Source organism: Carassius carassius, chromosome 7 (assembly GCF_963082965.1).
Source record: "Carassius carassius chromosome 7, fCarCar2.1, whole genome shotgun sequence".
Taxonomy (NCBI): Eukaryota; Metazoa; Chordata; class Actinopteri; order Cypriniformes; family Cyprinidae; genus Carassius; species Carassius carassius.
In genome coordinates, this window is record NC_081761.1 from 37535339 (window position 1) to 37555123 (window position 19785).

Sequence of the window (19785 nt, forward strand, 5' to 3'; positions counted from 1 at the left end):
CTATGATATAACATTTATCAACACTACACCATTCAGTGGGTCAAAGTCAATGGCATTTAACCCCCCATCTTTGGCAGGTTTCACTGTATCGCTTTTATTTACATAATGATATTTATTTTTCCATATAAAATTGAAATTATCTTGATTGATCTTCTTAATTAATTTGTCGGGTATATCCAATGAGTAGGCTGGGAAGGTAAGCCTTGACAAGCTTTGCATTTTAGTAAGTAAAATGCGTCCAAAAACAGATAAGTCTCTTTGAAGCCAACTGTTAAGAATAGTTTTTTTTTAATGATATTTTCTATGTTGGATGTTTCTCTAACCTTTTTATCTTTAGAAATTATAATACCCAAGTATCTGACTTCATTTTTAACTGGTATATTATACATATTAATCATGTCATGGTCTTGAATAGTTAAAATTTCACATTTTTCCATATTCAACTTTAAACCAGATGCTTTGGAGAACAAAGAAATCTCTTTTACTGCCACTGGAATTTGTCTTGCATTCTTTAAAAAAAGTGTGGTGTCATCTGCCAATTGACTTATTACCAATGAATTTCACATGACATTTAGAGGCTGGATGTTCGGGCTATTTTTAACATGGATTGCTAGTAATTCGGCTACCATGATAAATAACAAAGGCGAGGTTGGACGACCTTGTCGAATGCCTCACTTTATATCAAAGCGCTTAGATGTTCCAAATGGCAGAGACACTGAACTGTTGATGTCTGTATATAGCAGATTGATTATGTCAATAAACTTATTCCCAAACCCAAAACACTCCAGAGTCCTTAAAATAAATTTATGGCCTTGTAAAAGTCCAAAAAAAGAATAATTCCATCATCCTTAATTAAGTGCTTATATGTTTGATTGAGGCCCTGCTTAAACACTGGTTTCAGTGCTGCCTCATTCCAACCACTCTGTGCCGATAGGGTGCGAAATTCAACTGCAACTGCAAACTCACACTCCTGACTTGCCATTCATTGTAGAAGTAGATTACTCTGAATTGGGCATTGGAGTAGTTCTGTCGCAGAGACATGGGAACCCTGGAAAAGTATTTCCCTGTGCTAACAACCGCAGAAAAGAACTATGATGTGGGTAATAAGGAAATGTTGTCAATTAAAGCAGCACTGGCAGAGTGGAGACACTGGTTGGAGGGAGCTCTTCAACTGCAACTTGAAAGACAAACAGAACCCACGCCATCAGATTGTCCCCCTGACCATCATTATGTCCCTGGGTCTCTCCGCCAACGAATTATACAATGGGTGCATACATCTTTGAGCTCCGGGCATCCTGGTATTCAACGGACAGTAGAAATGGTGCGTAACTCCTTTTGGTGGCCTAATCTATTTAATGATGTTTCTATGTATATCAAGTCTTGCAGTGTGTGTGCTCAGTCCAAGACACCACGAGAACTACCAGCTGGTCTTCTTGAACCCCTACCAATTCCTCAACACCCCATGTCACACCTGGCCATGGACTTTGTTACAGATCTGCCCAGCTCCAATGGCTACACCACAATCCTGGTAATTATTGATCGTTACTCTAAGTCATGCCGTCTTATCCCACTAAGGGGCCTACCCACAGCTATGGAAACTGCACAAGCATTGTTTCACCATGTTTTCCGTGTTTATGGAATACCAGAGGATATAGTTTCTGATGAGGTTCACAATTTACATCTCATGTGTGGCAAGCTTTCTGCAAGCAACTGGACATTAATGTGAGCTTAACATCTTGCTATCACCCCCAGGCTAATGGACAGGTTGAGAGATTAAATCAGGAATTGGGACGTTATCTCAGATCTTATTGTAGTTGGGAACAACAACGTTGGAGTGACTTTTTACATTGGGGGGAATATGCACAGAACTGACTCACTCATTCATCTACAGGTCTCACCCCCTTCAAGTGTGTTCTAGGTTATCAGCCTCCTATGTTCCCTTGGTCTGGGGAACCTTCTGAAGTGCCTGCGGTGGATGATTGGGTTAGAAAAAGTGAATGTGTGTGGGACAGTGCCCATGTGAGGCTGCAAAGGGCGATCAGAGCTCAGAGGATCAAAGCAGACCACAGAAGGCGTCCCCATCCCAACTATCAGCCGGGCCAAAAGGTCTGGTTGTCGACTCGGGATCTACGGTTGCGGCTTCCCGGAGGGAAGCTCAGCCTACGGTATGTACTGTTCTGAAGGAACTGAGCCAGTAGAGGGCGATACTGACTGTTATCTATCTGTCACCCCACTTCCTTTAAATATCTGTCACCTCACTTCCTCTTTGAGCACATGGACATGGTGGAAGCCATTTGAATGGTGGTTTAGGCCTAAGGGCAATGATGGCCTTGACTGGTTTTTGATACGTGGACTGTGTGCGTGCATCAAGTGTAAGTTGATAGTTTGTATCTTATATATATATTTATTATGTATGATGATCATGTGTACAGATTGTTTGGTGGGTACCTTTTTATCTTAACCATGAATAATATTGTTTGTTGAATGTTTGCATTGTTTGCAATTGGTCACTTGAAGATTTAGATCTGTTGTTTAACTGTTTTAAACCTGGTGAAACCTGCTTGTTATATGCATCAATGTGTTAATGTTTGATGTTTGTCATACTTGTAACTGATGGCAGTGTTGTTATTCTTTTATAGTAACCACACACCTTGATCCACATGTTGAGCCATCAAATAAAGAAACTAAAAGGAGTTTTGTGCATTCTCATCGATGCCCCACAGTGATTATTAATTTACCAGTTCTTAACAAACTTCAAAACAAATGGTCCTTCGAGCCGGAGCTGGATAATTGCTGTGGATCAAGATGGCACATGCAGCAAGGGGTAGTAATCACCGACCAGCTGAGGTTCGTCCAAAGTGGCTAATTCACCCACCTGCAAGTCAATATGAGGTGGAACTACCATCAGCAGCAAATCGGCAACTGGTCCCTGATGAGAGAATTTACCAAAGATCAATGCAGAGAGCCAAAGAGAAGGGATCTTTTTCTCATTTCTCAACATTAACTAACTGGAGCACAGTGGATGAAGACCCCCCTGTCGAACAGACACCTATTCATAAGAGTTCACCACAGATTACCTCACAGTATTCTCAGTCTATGGCAGATTCCTTTCATCGGATGCAAGAGGATAATAAAAGACTGCGACGGACTGTATCAGAGCTACAAAGGCAGCTGGACCAAGATGGGGTGTTGCCAACACGAAATTCAGATGAAACATTATCTTTTGAACGTAGTTCACAACCTAGGGAGGTATCAGAAGAGAATTCTCCTCTACCAGTATATCAGCCAGCAGCTGTCGAAGAATAATGGCCATTGCCACCCCCTCCGATAACAGTTGATAATAGATTGTTGCATCCTTCTAAAGAAATGGAGCTTGGCATGATGGAAGAGCTTAGAGACCGCATTTGCAGACTTGAAATGCAGAGGTTACCAGTCCCATCTACTCCAAGTTATCAGGATCCAGACTCTGATTATTGTAATTGACCTTACTTGGCACAAAGTTGTCGACCAGTAAGATGAGATGCTAGACCTCCACCAGTGCCTCCACACAGATACTACAGTTTTTCTAATAACCAAGCTGGTGTACAAGAGATGACATATCGGGGACCCAAGCCGTCCATCCCTGATTTTACATCTGATGATCCAAGAGAGTTTGCTAGACTTAGGATATCATTGGAGAATATCCTTCCACAAGATGCCACAGAGCAATTTAAGTACCAGATTTTACTTGATCATTTGAAGTTTGAAGAGGCTCTTTTGATAGCTGATTCTTATTGTAATTCTCATCACCCTTACTCAGATACAATGGCTTCACTTATTCAACATTATGGTCAGCCCCATCAGCTTGCTCTGCGTCGGATTGCTGGATTAATGGATGGACCTGTTGTCCAGAATGTTGATCCTACTGGATTCCGCAAATTCGCATTGAGAGTACGAGCATTGGTTGGGATGTTAGAGCAACTGGGTGATGAAGGTCATGCCGAACTTTATTGTGGGTCACATGTAGCTAGGTTAGCAAATAAGCTACCATATGACTTTCGAGCTAACTTTAGACGATATCTCTACCCTTTGAAGAGAGGAATACCATCCCTTCTAGATTTTGCTGACTGGCTCGAATATGAATTGCAGATACAAGAGGAAGTGTTTGAGTGTTCCCATGAGCCCTGGAAAGGAGGTACCAAGCAAAGAAAGCGTCAGAGTTTTAATATGAAGAGTAAGTCAACGACTGTGCTTCTTGGTTCGACCTACAACACTTCTGAGCAGAAATCAATGCCTCAACCACAAGGGAAGTCGAAAACTTATTGCTCCTACTGTTGCAACAATATGCATTTCTTGGATCAATGTGTCAACTTCATTAAACTTACTGTGGAGCAGAAGAGGGATTGGATAAAGTCCAATAACCGCTGTTGGAATTGCGGATTTCGACACCAAGCTGCCCAGTGTCGTCTGAGAATTACCTGTGACATCTGTGACATCTGGAGCTCTACTCCAACTGACATTATTTACCTTGATCGGAGAGCTGGATGTAGTCAAGTCTTGTTGAAAATCAGTAAAGTGCTCTTACGTAATGGTAATCACACGCTGGAAACCTATGCTATATTGGATGATGGTTCAGAGAGGACGATTCTCCTTCAAGAAGCAGCAGAGAAGTTAAAGTTACAAGGTGATCCTGAAAGCATCACACTGAGAACCGTGAGACAGGATCTGCGAGTGTTGCAGGGCTCTGCGGTGACTATCTGTCTGTCTCCTATTAACCAGCCAAATAAAGTCTACACAATCAAGAAAGCATTTACAGCAACTCAGTTAGGTTTGGCTGAACATACTTACCCAATAACCAGACTTCAGCGGCAGTATAACCATCTTTCATATCAGGGACACAATTTGAATGAGCTACTCTTACCAGGACCAAACCTAAGTTCATCCCTTTTGGGTATTCTGCTGCATTCTTTTGCTATAAGTAGCGATATAAAAGGGATGTTTCACCAGGTGAGGTTGTTAGCAGAAGATAAGCCAATCTTGAGATTCTTGTGGCGTGATCTTCTGAGGGAAACCCAACCCAGTGTATATGAGTGGCAAGTACTTCCCTTTGGCACAACTTGTTCACCATGTTGTGCCACTTATGCACTGCAGCAGCATGTCATTGAACAAGGTCATTCGGAAGATGTATGCAAAGCTGTCCAGCAGCACTTCTATGTTGACAATTGGTTACAGAGCTTTCCTTCAATTGAGATAACCCGAGCTCTTGTGGACAAAATGAGGAAGCTGCTTGCTGAAGGAGGTTTTGAGTTAAGACAGTGGGCTAGTAATGCTGCAGGTATCATTCATCATCTGCCGAAGGAAGTATTATCTCAGAGTGGTGAGCACTGGCTTAATCAGAGTGATATGGATCCTCAAGAACCAGCTTTAGGGCTTCGGTGGCTGTGTCAATCAGATACTTTGATGTACAAGTCTTACACACCAAAATCATCCCCCATCACTATGAGAAATATTTACAGAATGATCGCCAGTTTATATGACCCTCTTGGATACATCACTCCCTTTTCTACAAGGGCAAAAATAATTGTGCAGCAGTTGTGGAACAAAAAGCGAGAAAGGGATGACCCTCTACTCCCTGGTGACCTCTTAGAGGCTTGGAAGATATGGGAAAGGGAGCTCCAACACTTGAATGAGATCCGACTTCCCCGGTGTTACGTGAGTGCTGAAATGGACCAAACTGATTGTGTGCAAGAAATTCACATATTTTGTGATGCTTCAGAACGTGCCTATGGATGTGTGGGATACTTGCGAACAGAAGATCCACTAAAACGGGTGGAGGTAGCATTCTTAACTGCACGCTCACGAGTTGCACCAAAAAAGCATCTATCAATGCCAAGATTGGAATTATGTGCAGCATTGACAGTAGCCCAACTTGCCCACCTGTTAAAGAAAGAGCTTACTATCAAGATGACTGGAGTTCATTTATTGACAGACTCTACAACAGTGTTGACTTGGATCCAGTCTGATTCATGTCATTTCAAGGTATTTGTTGGGACCCGAATTGCTGAAATTCAAGAACTGACTGACTCCCAAGATTGGCATTATGTAGATTCATTGAATAATCCAGCAGATGATGTTACAAGAGGACGGACCCTACAGGATCTTAGGGAAGACAGTAGGTGGTTCAAAGGTCCCCCTTTCTTGTATTTGTCGCCAGAATACTGGCCAAGAAATCCTTCAGCTTTGATAAATGATGACACCGAAGAACTGCGTAAACCAATCACTTGTCTAAATCTAACTGCAGTCTCATGCTATTCAATTCCAGAACCTTCACAAGCTGACAGCTTCAAGGATCTAGTTTATGCTACCGCACAATCCCTTCATGGGGTGGCCTCAACAGAGAATCAAAGTCGTTAGTTAGTCGGCTGATACGCCTCCCTGCTGTCCCTAACAGTAATTCTTAGTTTAAGTTATTGCAAATTTGTGGGACAAATTTGGGGGCGGCTGTTCTGAAGGAACTGAGCCAGTAGAGGGCGATACTGACTGTTATCTATCTGTCACCCCACTTCCTTTAAATATCTGTCACCTCACTTCCTCTTTGAGCACATGGACATGGTGGAAGCCATTTGAATGGTGGTTTAGGCCTAAGGGCAATGATGGCCTTGACTGGTTTTTGATACGTGGACTGTGTGCGTGCATCAAGTGTAAGTTGATAGTTTGTATCTTATATATATATTTATTATGTATGATGATCATGTGTACAGATTGTTTGGTGGGTACCTTTTTATCTTAACCATGAATAATATTGTTTGTTGTATGTATATGAATGTTGATGTAGTACATTGTTTGCAATTGGTCACTTGAAGATTTATATCTGTTGTTTAACTGTTTTAAACCTGGTGAAACCTGCTTGTTATATGCATCAATGTGTTAATGTTTGATGTTTGTCATACTTGTAACTGATGGCAGTGTTGTTATTCTTTTATAGTAACCACACACCTTGATCCACATGTTGAGCCATCAAATAAAGAAACTAAAAGGAGTTTTGTGCATTCTCATCGATGCCCCACAGTGATTATTAATTTACCAGTTCTTAACAAACTTCAAAACAGTCAGTGTGAGGTGACAATGGCACATAAAAAGTTTGGTGTGAATATGTCAAATATTTGCATAGATACAGTCTCAGATGCAGTTTGGCACTATGCGGAGCTGTACAAAAATGGTTTCGTTCATTGACATAAAATCTATATCTTTTGCAAGCACAGTCTGAAGATCATCTGACTTGATTTTGGTGAAAATCGGACAAACGGTTGACAAGGTGTTAAAAAAAGTAGATTTTAAACATAAATCAAAATGGCTGAGAGGAAGTTCGGTTTACTATGACATAATTGATATGTATTTTGTCGGCATGACCCAATGAATATTTTACATCCAGTTTCATAAAAATAGGTTAATACGATCAAAAGTTATTAGCATTTTTGTAAATTTCATAATCAATTAATGGTTCATATCTCTTGACCAATTGGTGGCACTGTTACCAAATTGATGTGGCATGATCAGTGTGATGTGACAATGGCACATACAAAGTTTGGTCTAAATATGTCTAAACTTTGCAGAGATACAGCCTCAGATGCATTTTGGCATCTTTCCCGCAAAGTCATTGATGCGCTAAACGAAAAACGCTTCTTATATCAATACGAAAGTCATAACATTTTGCCAGCTTGGTCTGAAGATGATCCAAATTTTAGACTAATGGTCTAGGGGGAGTTCAAAAAAGGAGGTTTTCAACATGAACCAAAATGGCGGACAGGAAGTTAAGCCAATTATGGCAACATTGGTATGGATGTTTTTGGAATGATCCAAGGAATCCAGCAACAGCATTCTCATTACAACATGATAATGTATGCAAAAGTTATTAGCATTTTTATAAATTGTTTGAGTACTATCAGGGCATGGTGTCGAAGACGCATACCGAGTCTTGTAACGATAAGTCTAAGCATTCTAATTTTTTTTTTAATTTTTTAACAAAATTCAACATGACAGACACCCAAAATGGCTGACATGGGGAAATTTGGTATGGTTCGACTTGGCATGATCTACTGAATCTAAAGAGATTGGCATGACCCAAGGAATATTTTCTTACCAGTTTCATTACAATAGGCTAATGCAATCAAAAATTATTTGCATTATTGGAAATTTAATAATTAACGGTTAATGAATGGTTTATTAGTCTTAGGGGTGCTCCGATCAGGATTTTTGAGGCCGATCGCCGATAACAGAAAGCAGTATCTGCCGATACCGATAACTGATCCAGATTTTTTTTAAGTCTTCTTTTTATCATTCATAGCTATATATAGTGATATTCCAATCAGAATTTTTAGAAATGTAGAATGTGCTTTCACAGAAGAGTCCACTACTGATCCTTGGCTGTTTACCACAAAGGCATAAACACAACATTTATCCATTACTTTGATTTCAAATTCAAACATTTTCTCTGAAAATGCTTTTTCAGCATTGCAATTTTATTTTTATTTTTACACAATATAGTTATACAATCTTTAACAGACATGTTTAAACAATAAATATAACCAACACATTATTCAATACTTTTACTTTTGCATTTACTTCTAGATTTATATATTAATTTGCTCAAGCAATTGGCAAAACATTTAAACTACTTTACGTTATCACAAACTTACCATTGACACAAATAGTCAGCTCTACTGTCTGTCATTAAAAAAAAAAAAAAAATGTATATTTATTACAAGCAATCCTGTCGTTCATAAAAAACTTTTTTCTTTCTCCACGAGTGCCATCTTATTGCCTTGTTTATCTAAAAGTGCTCTCTCTTTTTAAACATAAGCAAAAAGCCATATGTGTTGACTGTGAAACACAGTAGACTTTAATAATATATGCATGTATGGTGTAATTACTACATTTCGTGTCTATCCATGTTCATATTTACTATAAACAATGCGCTGTTACTTTAATTCAGCGCTTGCAGCGCATAGACTTAAGTGCTGAAATGATCTCTACACTACTGTTATACAATTTATAAACTTCAGTGCACGATGTGTACAACTGAGGTACAAAAGAGCTATAGCTCGCTTATAGACAGACGCTGGTGATTTGGTCCATTAGTGTATTTTGAGAGAGAAAGTGAGAGAGCGCGTGGTGATTCATTCCAGCTGTTTGTGTTACTTCTCAATTTATTTAATGAAAAAATATAGCATTATAATTATTTCACCCAGGCCAGACAGAGATTGTGACGGTGCCGCTGCATATATATATATATTACAATCATATTTCAATTATATAATTATATTATATACATTACTGTTTTCACTGTATTTTTAAATAAGATTATTCAAGCCTTTAATTCAACAGTACTTTTCTATGTAACAGACATTTCCTCTAACAGCTTGAAAATGTAATTTTGTTTTAGGTGATTTTTTATTATTTGCAGTGTATCCTTCTGTTGACCCCTGCTACAACTACACTGTGCTGGACGATCCGTGGAGAGCTACCTGTAATTCATACGATTCAATCACGAGGTGTGACCAGTCAGTGACCTGGAGCGGCTGGTATCGTCTCTTCATTAACGGTCTGAGTGCTCAGATCCCAGACACATGTGTTGCTGAGTACAGCTGTGATACTACTGTCCCACTGTGGATTCGTGGTGGACACCCAACAGTTACAGATGGAGTCGTCACTCGAGATGTCTGTGGTCACTGGATCAGTTACTGCTGCTATTACGGGGCTTACCCTATTAAAGTGAAAGCCTGTCCAGGCAATTATTATGTCTATGAGCTGATTCATCCCAATGATTGCAATTTAGAATACTGTGCAGGTAATTATATTTACATCAGCTCTTTTTATTATTTGTGTGATTGCTGATTCATTAACATTCATTAATAAGTTATTGGTCATTATTCATTATCCTTTTCAGTTGTTACTAACATCAGCAGCACTCTTACAACAGTCACTCCAGAGACGAGCTCAGCTGGTAATGTAGTCTGATGTTTCCTCTGTTGATTGTGTTTGGACTGAATGTTTGTAGATCTGTAGAAATGGACAGGTGTGTCTGTGTAAAGTTGAGGGATTAAATAGTGTGTGAAATATGCAGCTACAGATCATTGCAGACATTTCCATTTTAGATGGCAATGCATGAGCATGGTATGATTGTTTACAGAATCTGAACAGACTGCATGGAGACTGAGTGAAATTAGATTTGTGTTACTTTTGTTTGTATTTTGTTTTTATTTATTTGTTTTACCTTAAATTTCTACAAACTAGTTTTTGTTCATCCACAATATGGAAGCAGCACGGATCTTTCCTGAACCTAAGTTCTAATATTTTTTTCTCTTCATTTTTTTTATCACTTCAAAAACCTTTTATTTTTCTTCACAAGAGCGCAATGGCATCACGTACCTACGTCAGGTTTTTTTTTTACTGCGCATGCGCACCGTGACGTAAGGTATGTCTATAACACGCATGCGCATTAACGAGGTGACAGTGCATGTGTGCGTAATTTGCATTGTGTGATGACGTTCACATCTTGAAAAAATCCAAGATGGCGCCGCACATGGCTGCTTCAGTGCTTGGCTCTCCAGTGTTTGTACTGTTTTTGTTCGTTTTTCCTGTTTTTTGTTTAACAAACACGATCAGTTTCACCAGGGATGAACTGCTGAACATTCGGCAGAACACACCACATGATATTTTTCCGGATTTCTATTATACAGACGTTTTACTGAACATTGTTATCGGAGGAGCAGCGGCGCTGATCAAGCGCTTCAGGACGCGCAGACGGGGAAAGCGAGCGGGAGCGCTCGTCAGACTCAGGAAGCGCGGATTTCGAACGCCGTTGCCTAGCATCCATCTCGCAAATCTCCGCTCTCTACCCAACAAAACGGACGAACTCCTTCTGCTCTCTCGGATAAATAAGGATTTCTCTCACTCTGCTGCTCTGTGTTTCACGGAAACCTGGCTGAATGACGCCATACCGGACAGCGCACTCCATCTGCCGGACTTTCAGCTGTTTAGAGCGGATCGCGACGCAGAATCAACGGGGAAATCGCGCGGCGGCGGGACATGCTTTTACATCAATGAACGGTGGTGTACAGATGTAACTGTGTTAAAGAAGATGTGCTGTCCTGATCTAGAAACACAGTTTATCAACTGCAAGCCGTTCTATTCGCCGCGGGAGTTTCACTCGTTCATTCTGGTTAGTGTTTACATCCCTCCTCAAGCGCAAGTAAGTCTGGCTTTACAGAAACTCGCTGATCAGATCACAGACACAGAACAACAACACCCGGACTCTGTTTTAATCATTCTTGGGGACTTTAATAAAGCCAATCTCTCCCGTGAACTGCCAAAATACAGACAGCATGTTACCTGTCCCACCAGAGACAGTAATATATTGGATCACTGTTACACCACAATAAAGGATGCATATCACTCTGTTCCACGAGCAGCTTTGGGACGTTCTGATCACTGTCTGGTTCATCTTATACCGACCTACAAGCAGAAACTTAAATCTGCTAAACCTGTAGTAAAGACTGTGAAGAGATGGACCAGCGAAACAGAGCAGGATTTACAATCTTGTTTTGACATCACAGACTGGAGCGTTTTTGAAGCTGCTACCACCGATCTGGACGAACTCACAGAGACTATAACATCCTATATTAGTTTCTGTGAGGATATATGCATTCCTACCAGGACTTATTTAACATTCAACAATGATAAGCCATGGTTTACAGTAAAACTCAGACACCTTCGTCAGGCCAAAGAGGATGCCTACAGAAATGGGGACAGGGTCTTGTACAATCAGGCCAGGAACACACTGAACAAAGAGATTAGAGCGGCTAAAAAGACCTATGCTAAAAAGTTGGAAGACCAGTTTACTTCCAACGACTCTACTTCAGTTTGGAGAGGACTGAGAGCCATCACAAACTACAAGACACCATCCCCTTGCACTGAGGCTAATCAACGACTTGCTAACGACCTGAATGAGTTTTATTGTAGATTTGAAACCCCCAACACCCACTCTGACCATCTCCCTACACAACCATTAACACCTCCTGCAATCCCCCTCTCCATACCTCCTGCTCTTCAAATCTGTGAAGATGATGTGCGCCAGGTCTTCAAGAAAAACAAAAGAAGAAAAGCACCAGGCCCAGATGGCGTTACACCAGCCTGTCTGAAAATCTGTGCTGACCAGCTGGCCCCCATCTTTTCACAGATCTTCAACAGATCTCTGGAGTTGTGTGAAGTGCCTTCCTGCTTCAAACGCTCCACCATAATCCCCATTCCAAAGAAACCCAAGATAACAGGACTTAACGACTACAGACCTGTGGCTCTAACGTCTGTCGTCATGAAGTCGTTTGAAAAACTGGTTCTGGCTTATCTGAAGGACATCACTGGACCCTTACTGGACCCCCTGCAGTTTGCGTACCGAGCAAACAGGTCCGTGGATGATGCAATCAACATGGCATTGCACTTCATCCTGCAACATCTGGACAAAACAGGGACTTATGTGAGGATCCTGTTTGTGGACTTTCAACACCATCATCCCAACAACCCTCCAGACCAAACTGACCCAGCTCTCTGTTCCTAGCTCTATCTGTCAGTGGATCACCAGCTTTCTGACAGATAGGCAACAGTTAGTGAGACTGGGGAAATTCATGTCAAACAGCTGCTCCACCAACACTGGTGCCCCTCAGGGATGTGTTCTCTCCCCTCTGCTCTTCTCCCTGTACACCAACGACTGCACCTCTAAAGACCCCTCTGTCAAGCTCCTGAAGTTTGCAGACGACACTACAGTCATCGGCCTCATCCAGGACGGTGACGAGTCTGCTTACAGACAGGAGGTTGAGCAGCTGGCTGTCTGGTGCAGTCTTAACAACCTGGAGCTGAACACGCTCAAAACAGTGGAGATGACTGTGGACTTTAGGAGAAACCCCCCTGCACTTTCCCCACTCACCATCATGAACAGCACTGTGGCTGCAGTGGAGTCATTCAGATTCCTGGGAACCACCATCTCTCAGGACCTGAAGTGGGACAATCACATTGGCTCCATTGTGAAAAAAGCCCAACAAAGGTTGTACTTCCTTCGCCAGCTGAGGAAGTTTAACCTGCCACAGGAGCTGCTGAAACAGTTCTACTCAGCCGTCATTGAGTCAGTCCTGTGTACTTCAATTACTGTCTGGTTTGGTTCAGCTACAAAATCAGATATCAGAAGACTACAGAGAACTGTTCGGACTGCTGAAAGGATTATTGGTGCTCCCCTGCCCACCCTCCAAGAACTGTACACATCCAGAGTGAGGAAAAGGACTCAGAAAATCACTCTGGATCCCTCACATCCAAGTCACCCCATCTTTGAACTTTTGCCATCTGGCCGGCGCCTCAGAGCCGCAAATACAAGAACAGCAAGGCACAAGAATAGTTTCTTCCCCCAGGCAATCTACCTCATGAACAGTTAAATGTTTCCCACTTAAACTTATGCTTATGCAAAAATGTGCAATATCCTTATATTTATTTGTTACCCCTCCATCCTAGAACATTCCTGCATCTCACTCAATCCTATTCCATTATCATTTATAGCACAATTGTTTATACACTTATTTATTTGCCAATTTGTAATTCTCCTGTAATTTTTTTTTTTTTTTTTTTTTTTTTTCTGTGTGTTGTTGTGTGTCTGTTTACTGGAAGCTTATGTCACTAAAACAAATTCCTTGTATGCGCAAGCATACTTGGCAATAAAGCTCTTTCTGATTCTGATTCTGATTCTGACGTTAATTGTTTTCGAGTTGTTCGTGATGTGACACGTCATTAAAACGCATGCTCATACTTAACAGAATACTCTAATAAAATGTTAAAGTATTAAAGAACATCAAGGTGGAAAAAAGATGTGAAAAACAACAGTAAAATATAACACAGCAAACAGCACATATCCATTATTTTAACCACGTTTCATCTGAGGTAAAATTATACGGAATTAAAGAGTTTATTCTGTAATATCTGTGTAGTATTTTATTTACAATATATTAACATTCTGTTGCACATTACTTCACTGTGTATATTGTAATATTACACTTTAATGGCACCTTATATATTTCTTATTGAGCTAGTCAAGATTACAACAGATGAAGAACAGTCGTCAGCTCTAGTGGAGCAGATGATAAAACGTGTTGTTCACAATATGATGTGATCGACCCGGGTTCAAATCTGCCATTTGACTAAGTTTTTCTTTTGGGAAATAATCAAAAAGTTGTGAGGGAGGGCTTTATTGTCCCAATAAGGTGGCATCCATTTAATAATTTGAATTAAAAATGATAATTTACACTGAATAAGTTATCATTGCATACTGTTTTATAATGTACTACAATACTGAGGTTCAGATAATTGCCTCTATTTGCAATAAGTAATATAAATAGAAGAAAATCCTGCTATAAATAGAATCTAAAGCTATTTGCACTTTGTGCCACTGCCTTTCTTATTTTAATATTTCTTCTGCCTGGTTCTTGTTTATCTATTTATTAACTATAATTTCGGACAATTTTCTTTTGCTTTGGCAATTCTGCATGTGAAATATTTGAGCCAATAAAGTAGTTTTAAGTTCAATCGATTACATACAGTATATTTTCAGTCTTTAAATATCTCACTGCACCGGAGGCACTGGGTCAGAGAACATGACACCCTGAAGTCTGGTTGTATTGTTCAGACAATGCACTCCAGTTCACGACACCTTATTTACATAAAAGAACAAACAATATTAAAGCAATATTAAATAATTTTGAAGAAAGGCAGAAGAGCCATACAATGAAAAGATTTTGAATGTATTTTTAAATATATTATAGGATGGTGTTAGAAAAAGTGTTATTTGCTTTGTCTGTAAAGTACCTGAGAGATTTAATTTATAACCAGCATTAACATCAACTAAATAAATAAAGTTTGTCAAGTCAAAATTTAGGTTGGCTTGGCTTGAGAAAGCATGGCCTGAAAGTTTGAAGTTTTTTCAATCTGAAAAATTTACAGTTGAGCGCAAAACAGTCTATCAGAGCGATACAAAACCAGATAGTTGAAAAGAGACAGACACTCAAATATTTTTTTACAGTACTCACTACATGTTGAGGAGTTAAAGAACTATCTAGCCACATGAAGTGAGCCTCTTCTCTGAATTTCCTCTCACTGACAATGTCCCTAAAAAGTCATATGAAGTCACATGAAGGCAAATTTAAGAGGTAACACTTTACAATAATGTGTCATTGATAAACACTAGTTAATTATTAATTACAACCCGAATTCCGGAAAAGTTGGGACGTTTTTTAAATTTTAATAAAATGAAAACTAAAAGACTTTCAAATCACATGAGCCAATATTTTAATCACAATAGAACATAGATAACATAGCAAATGTTTAAACTGAGAAAGTTTACAATTTTATGCACAAAATGAGCTCATTTCAATTTTGATTTCTGCTACAGGTCTCAAAATAGTTGGGACGGGGCATGTTTACCATGGTGTAGCATCTCCTTTTCTTTTCAAAACAGTTTGAAGACGTCTGGGCATGAGGCTATGAGTTGCTAGAGTTTTGCTGTTGGAATTTGGTCCCATTCTTGCCTTATATAGATTTCCAGCTGCTGAAGAGTTTGTGGTCGTCTTTGACGTATTTTTCGTTTAATGATGCGCCAAATGTTCTCTATAGGTGAAAGATCTGGACTGCAGGCAGGCCAGGTTAGCACCCGGACTCTTCTACGACGAAGCCATGCTGTTGTTATAGCTGCAGTATGTGGTTTTGCATTGTCCTGCTGAAATAAACAAGGCCTTCCCTGAAATAGACGTTGTTTGGAGGGAAGCATATGTTGCTCTAAAACCTTTATATACCTTTCAGCATTCACAGAGCCTTCCAAAACATGCAATCTGCCCATACCGTATGCACTTATGCACCCCCATACCATCAGAGATGCTGGCTTTTGAACTGAACGCTGATAACATGCTGGAAGGTCTCCCTCCTCTTTAGCCTGGAGGACACGGCGTCCGTGATTTCCAACAAGAATGTCAAATTTGGACTCGTCTGACCATAAAACACTATTCCACTTTGAAATAGTCCATTTTAAATGAGCCTTGGCCCACAGGACACGACGGCGCTTCTGGACCATGTTCACATATGGCTTCCTTTTTGCATGATAGAGCTTTAGTTGGCATCTGCTGATGGCACGGCGGATTGTGTTTACCGACAGTGGTTTCTGAAAGTATTCCTGGGCCCATTTAGTAATGTCACTGACACAATCATGCCGATGAGTGATGCAGTGTCGTCTGAGAGCCCGAAGACCACGGGCATCCAATAAAGGTCTCCGGCCTTGTCCCTTACGCACAGAGATTTCTCCAGTTTCTCTGAATCTTTTGATGATGTTATGCATTGTAGATGATGAGATTTGCAAAGCCTTTGCAATTTGACGTTGAGGAACATTGTTTTTAAAGTTTTCCACAATTTTTTTACGCAGTCTTTCACAGATTGGAGAGCCTCTGCCCATCTTTACTTCTGAGAGACTCTGCTTCTCTAAGACAAAGCTTTTATAGCTAATCATGTTACAGACCTGATATCAATTAACTTAATTAATCACTAGATGTTCTCCCAGCTGAATCTTTTCAAAGCTGCTTGCTTTTTTAGCCATTTGTTGCCCCCGTGCCAACTTTTTTGAGACCTGTAGCAGGCATTAAATTTTAAATGAGCTAATTAAGTGGATAAGTGTAAAATTTCTCAGTTTAAACATTTGCTACGTTATCTATGTTCTATTGTGAATAAAATATTAGCTCATGTGATTTGAAATTCCTGTAGTTTTCATTTTATTAAAATTTAAAAAACGTCCCAACTTTTCCGGAATTCGGGTTGTATTATGAACTAACAATGAACAATACATGTGTTACAGTATCTAGTAATCTTTGATAATGTTAGTTAATGAAAAAGATTACAAATATGATTTTGCAATGCTTGCAACCATTTATGGTATTACTTATATTAATAAAGTCTTTGTGCTCTATTTTAAGGCATCTTTAAAGACCCTTTAAAGACCAGCACTTCGAATACTGTATCATAAAACATGTAATAAGTGTTTGAAATCACACACATTTGCAATGACACTCTCTGTTATTATAACCAAAGCATCCTTACAATTAAAAGCCATTAACTCAAACGCACATTTTAATAAAACAAAAGTAATTAAATATTTTTGACTTCACTGCCACTGAAACTCAAATCCACCATAACTTACAAACATCTGAAAGTGAACGAACTTGGACATGTGCATTAATGCCAGTCAGTACGGCGCGCACGTGTATTTACGATACGTGACGTCACCACGTTACTGCGCATGCGTTTTATAGACATACCTTACGCCACTTTGCGCATGCACGGTAAACACATACGTGACGTCACAGCGCTACAGTCTGCAGCGTGGAGTACTTGACAGAAAGGGGTGGGGGGGGATTACAAACATTAAAAAACATTAGCAGTACAAACATTGGCCTCCAGGTGCCACCACTATCAGTTAACATGAGATCATGCTTACACTGTTTTCTCTGTTTATTTATCCTTGAATTCTACATCACGAGAAGGATTTGCACATCATAATCAAGACGAAATCACATTACCTTTGTTTCATGTGTAAATCTTTTTGAGTAACACCTAGTTATTTTTAGTTGTACATTATGCACTAGACCAGGGGGTCGGAACAAAAATGTGCAACAAACAATAAATGCGTTTCAGTATGGAATTAGTTTTGCAGGGCTTTCTTTGTGCTTGATATATATATATATAAGAAAAGAAAATAGTTAAAAGTGTAATACCCATGGCTGAAGTGCCCTTGAGCCAGTTGCTCCCCGGGCGCTGGATCTATAGCTGCCCACTGCTCCGGGTGTGTGCTCACTTCTCACTGCTGTGTGTGTGTGTGTGTGTGTGTGTGTGTGTGTGTGTGTTCACTGCTGTGTATGTGCTCTTTGGATGGTTAAATGCAGAGCACCAATTCTGAGTATGGGTCACCATACTTGGCAAATGTCATGTCTTTCACTTCACTTTCAATGATATGCCAGTAATAATACTTTATTATTCTGTTTGATGCAAAAATATCTAAATATGCTAATAATATAATCATTTACATAAATGTTACTTTATTTATAAAAATAGTATATTAATATAATATTATATTTATTATTATTATTATTTCACTGGATATTATCATTTTTTACTCAAGTATCTATTAGATAAGATTATTACTTTTACTTGGGTTATTATTAAAAGGAAGTACTCGTACTTTTGTATACTTTGCCAACCTCTGTTCTTTAGTAATAACTTAAAAATACTACATATATAGTGAATTTGTTATTATTTTCCTCAGTATTTCCACCATGCAACGCACATCACTTAAGAACAACTTTCTGCAGAAGAAAACACACAAAAAAAACCAAAACAATTTGAACTCCATTGTTGTACAGCTTAGCAAAGTTAATGAAATGTTTACAATAATATTGTTTTCTTATTGCACCAGCCAAAAGTGCTTGTTCATTTTGAAACTGGGTACTTTTGCTTTTTGCCACAGAGACCTTTTAAGTCTTAGAAATGGATCTTATTTATGTCTGTATGATAATCTGTGCAGCTTTCAGTGGGAGGAACTATAGTATAAACAGGAGTGTAAATTGGAGCTAATAATAATAATAATAATAATAATAATAATTAATAATCAAAGTCCTTTTTTAGGATAGAGAAAAAATAGTGGGAGAGGACAAATAATTTTTTTACATAAAAATAAACAATTAAAAAATTATAATAAAAAAATCTTCTGTAATCTGTACTCATAGACACATTCATCACTTATTTTTAATCTGTGCTTTGCACAAATTACATCTACATCATTTGCTGTTTTGTTTTAGTATTGTCCTCATGCTGATTTCTGTCATTGCAGTTAGAGATATTAAGGTGCCAGAAGAATGCAACGTAAGTTGAGGTTCTAAAATTGAAGTTTTGTAGCTGGACTCACAGCTTCTATGAATAGTAGTACAGAAAGCATGAGTTGTGCATTGGCAGATATTTGAAATATGAATGCTTTTCTATTTATTGTTGATGGTTACATGCACAAACTTGCATTTGTTTGCTATTAATATTGCAAAACATGATTTAAATCACAGATTATGTTTTATTTACTGTATAAAACTCGGTTGTGATTTCAGAGTCAGACCCCTGGAGGATGTTTTCAAAATATTTTTGAGCAGATTGAGAACATCACAGATCAAGAGCTTCCTTTAAATGTAAGTCTTCAGGAGAAAATGTCTAAATTAATAAAATCTAATTTAGATAATATATGACAGACATAGCAGTGCTGGCTTTCTTGACATTTACATGAACAGTAACTGTATTGACCTGCATTTTTCTGATCAATAAACTAGACTGTGACAAACATTTTGACTGTGGCCTTCAACGCTTCAGAGAAGATTGTAGAGTCATCATCATCAGCAAGCCGAGCTGAACTAGCCTCTTATGGAAACCGTGTGTTAAAAACTAGTGAGAAGCTCATTTCTACATTAGTGAAGTCGACAGACACAAGTGCCAGTGTCAATTTTACTCTTCCTGCTGTAGGTAAGTGGAAACACAATTATTGTTGATAATGAAACTCAGATTATATATGACATCAGTGACTTTATTTAGTCTAGAGAGCATTGTTGGGACAGAAAGCAACACATGCAGCTACAGTAACTAATTAATTGTGTTATAAACTTATAAAAGAGCAGGAAACACTGCCTGCATTTTTTGGTTACA

At 39.2% G+C, this 19785-nt stretch overlaps 1 protein-coding gene across 1 annotated transcript in view; it reads left to right on the forward strand.

Moving 5' to 3' along the window:
• Positions 1–5253: 5253 nt before the first annotated feature.
• The window catches only part of LOC132144283 (adhesion G protein-coupled receptor E3-like), a 28166-nt gene continuing 13634 nt past the window's right edge, over positions 5254–19785 (forward strand). The window contains exons 1-6 of the mRNA XM_059555063.1: positions 5254–5356; positions 9443–9826; positions 9926–9982; positions 18935–18966; positions 19200–19277; positions 19416–19605. Coding sequence (XP_059411046.1) covers positions 5254–5356; positions 9443–9826; positions 9926–9982; positions 18935–18966; positions 19200–19277; positions 19416–19605 — 844 coding nt within the window. The remainder of the gene's footprint in view (positions 5357–9442; positions 9827–9925; positions 9983–18934; positions 18967–19199; positions 19278–19415; positions 19606–19785) is intronic.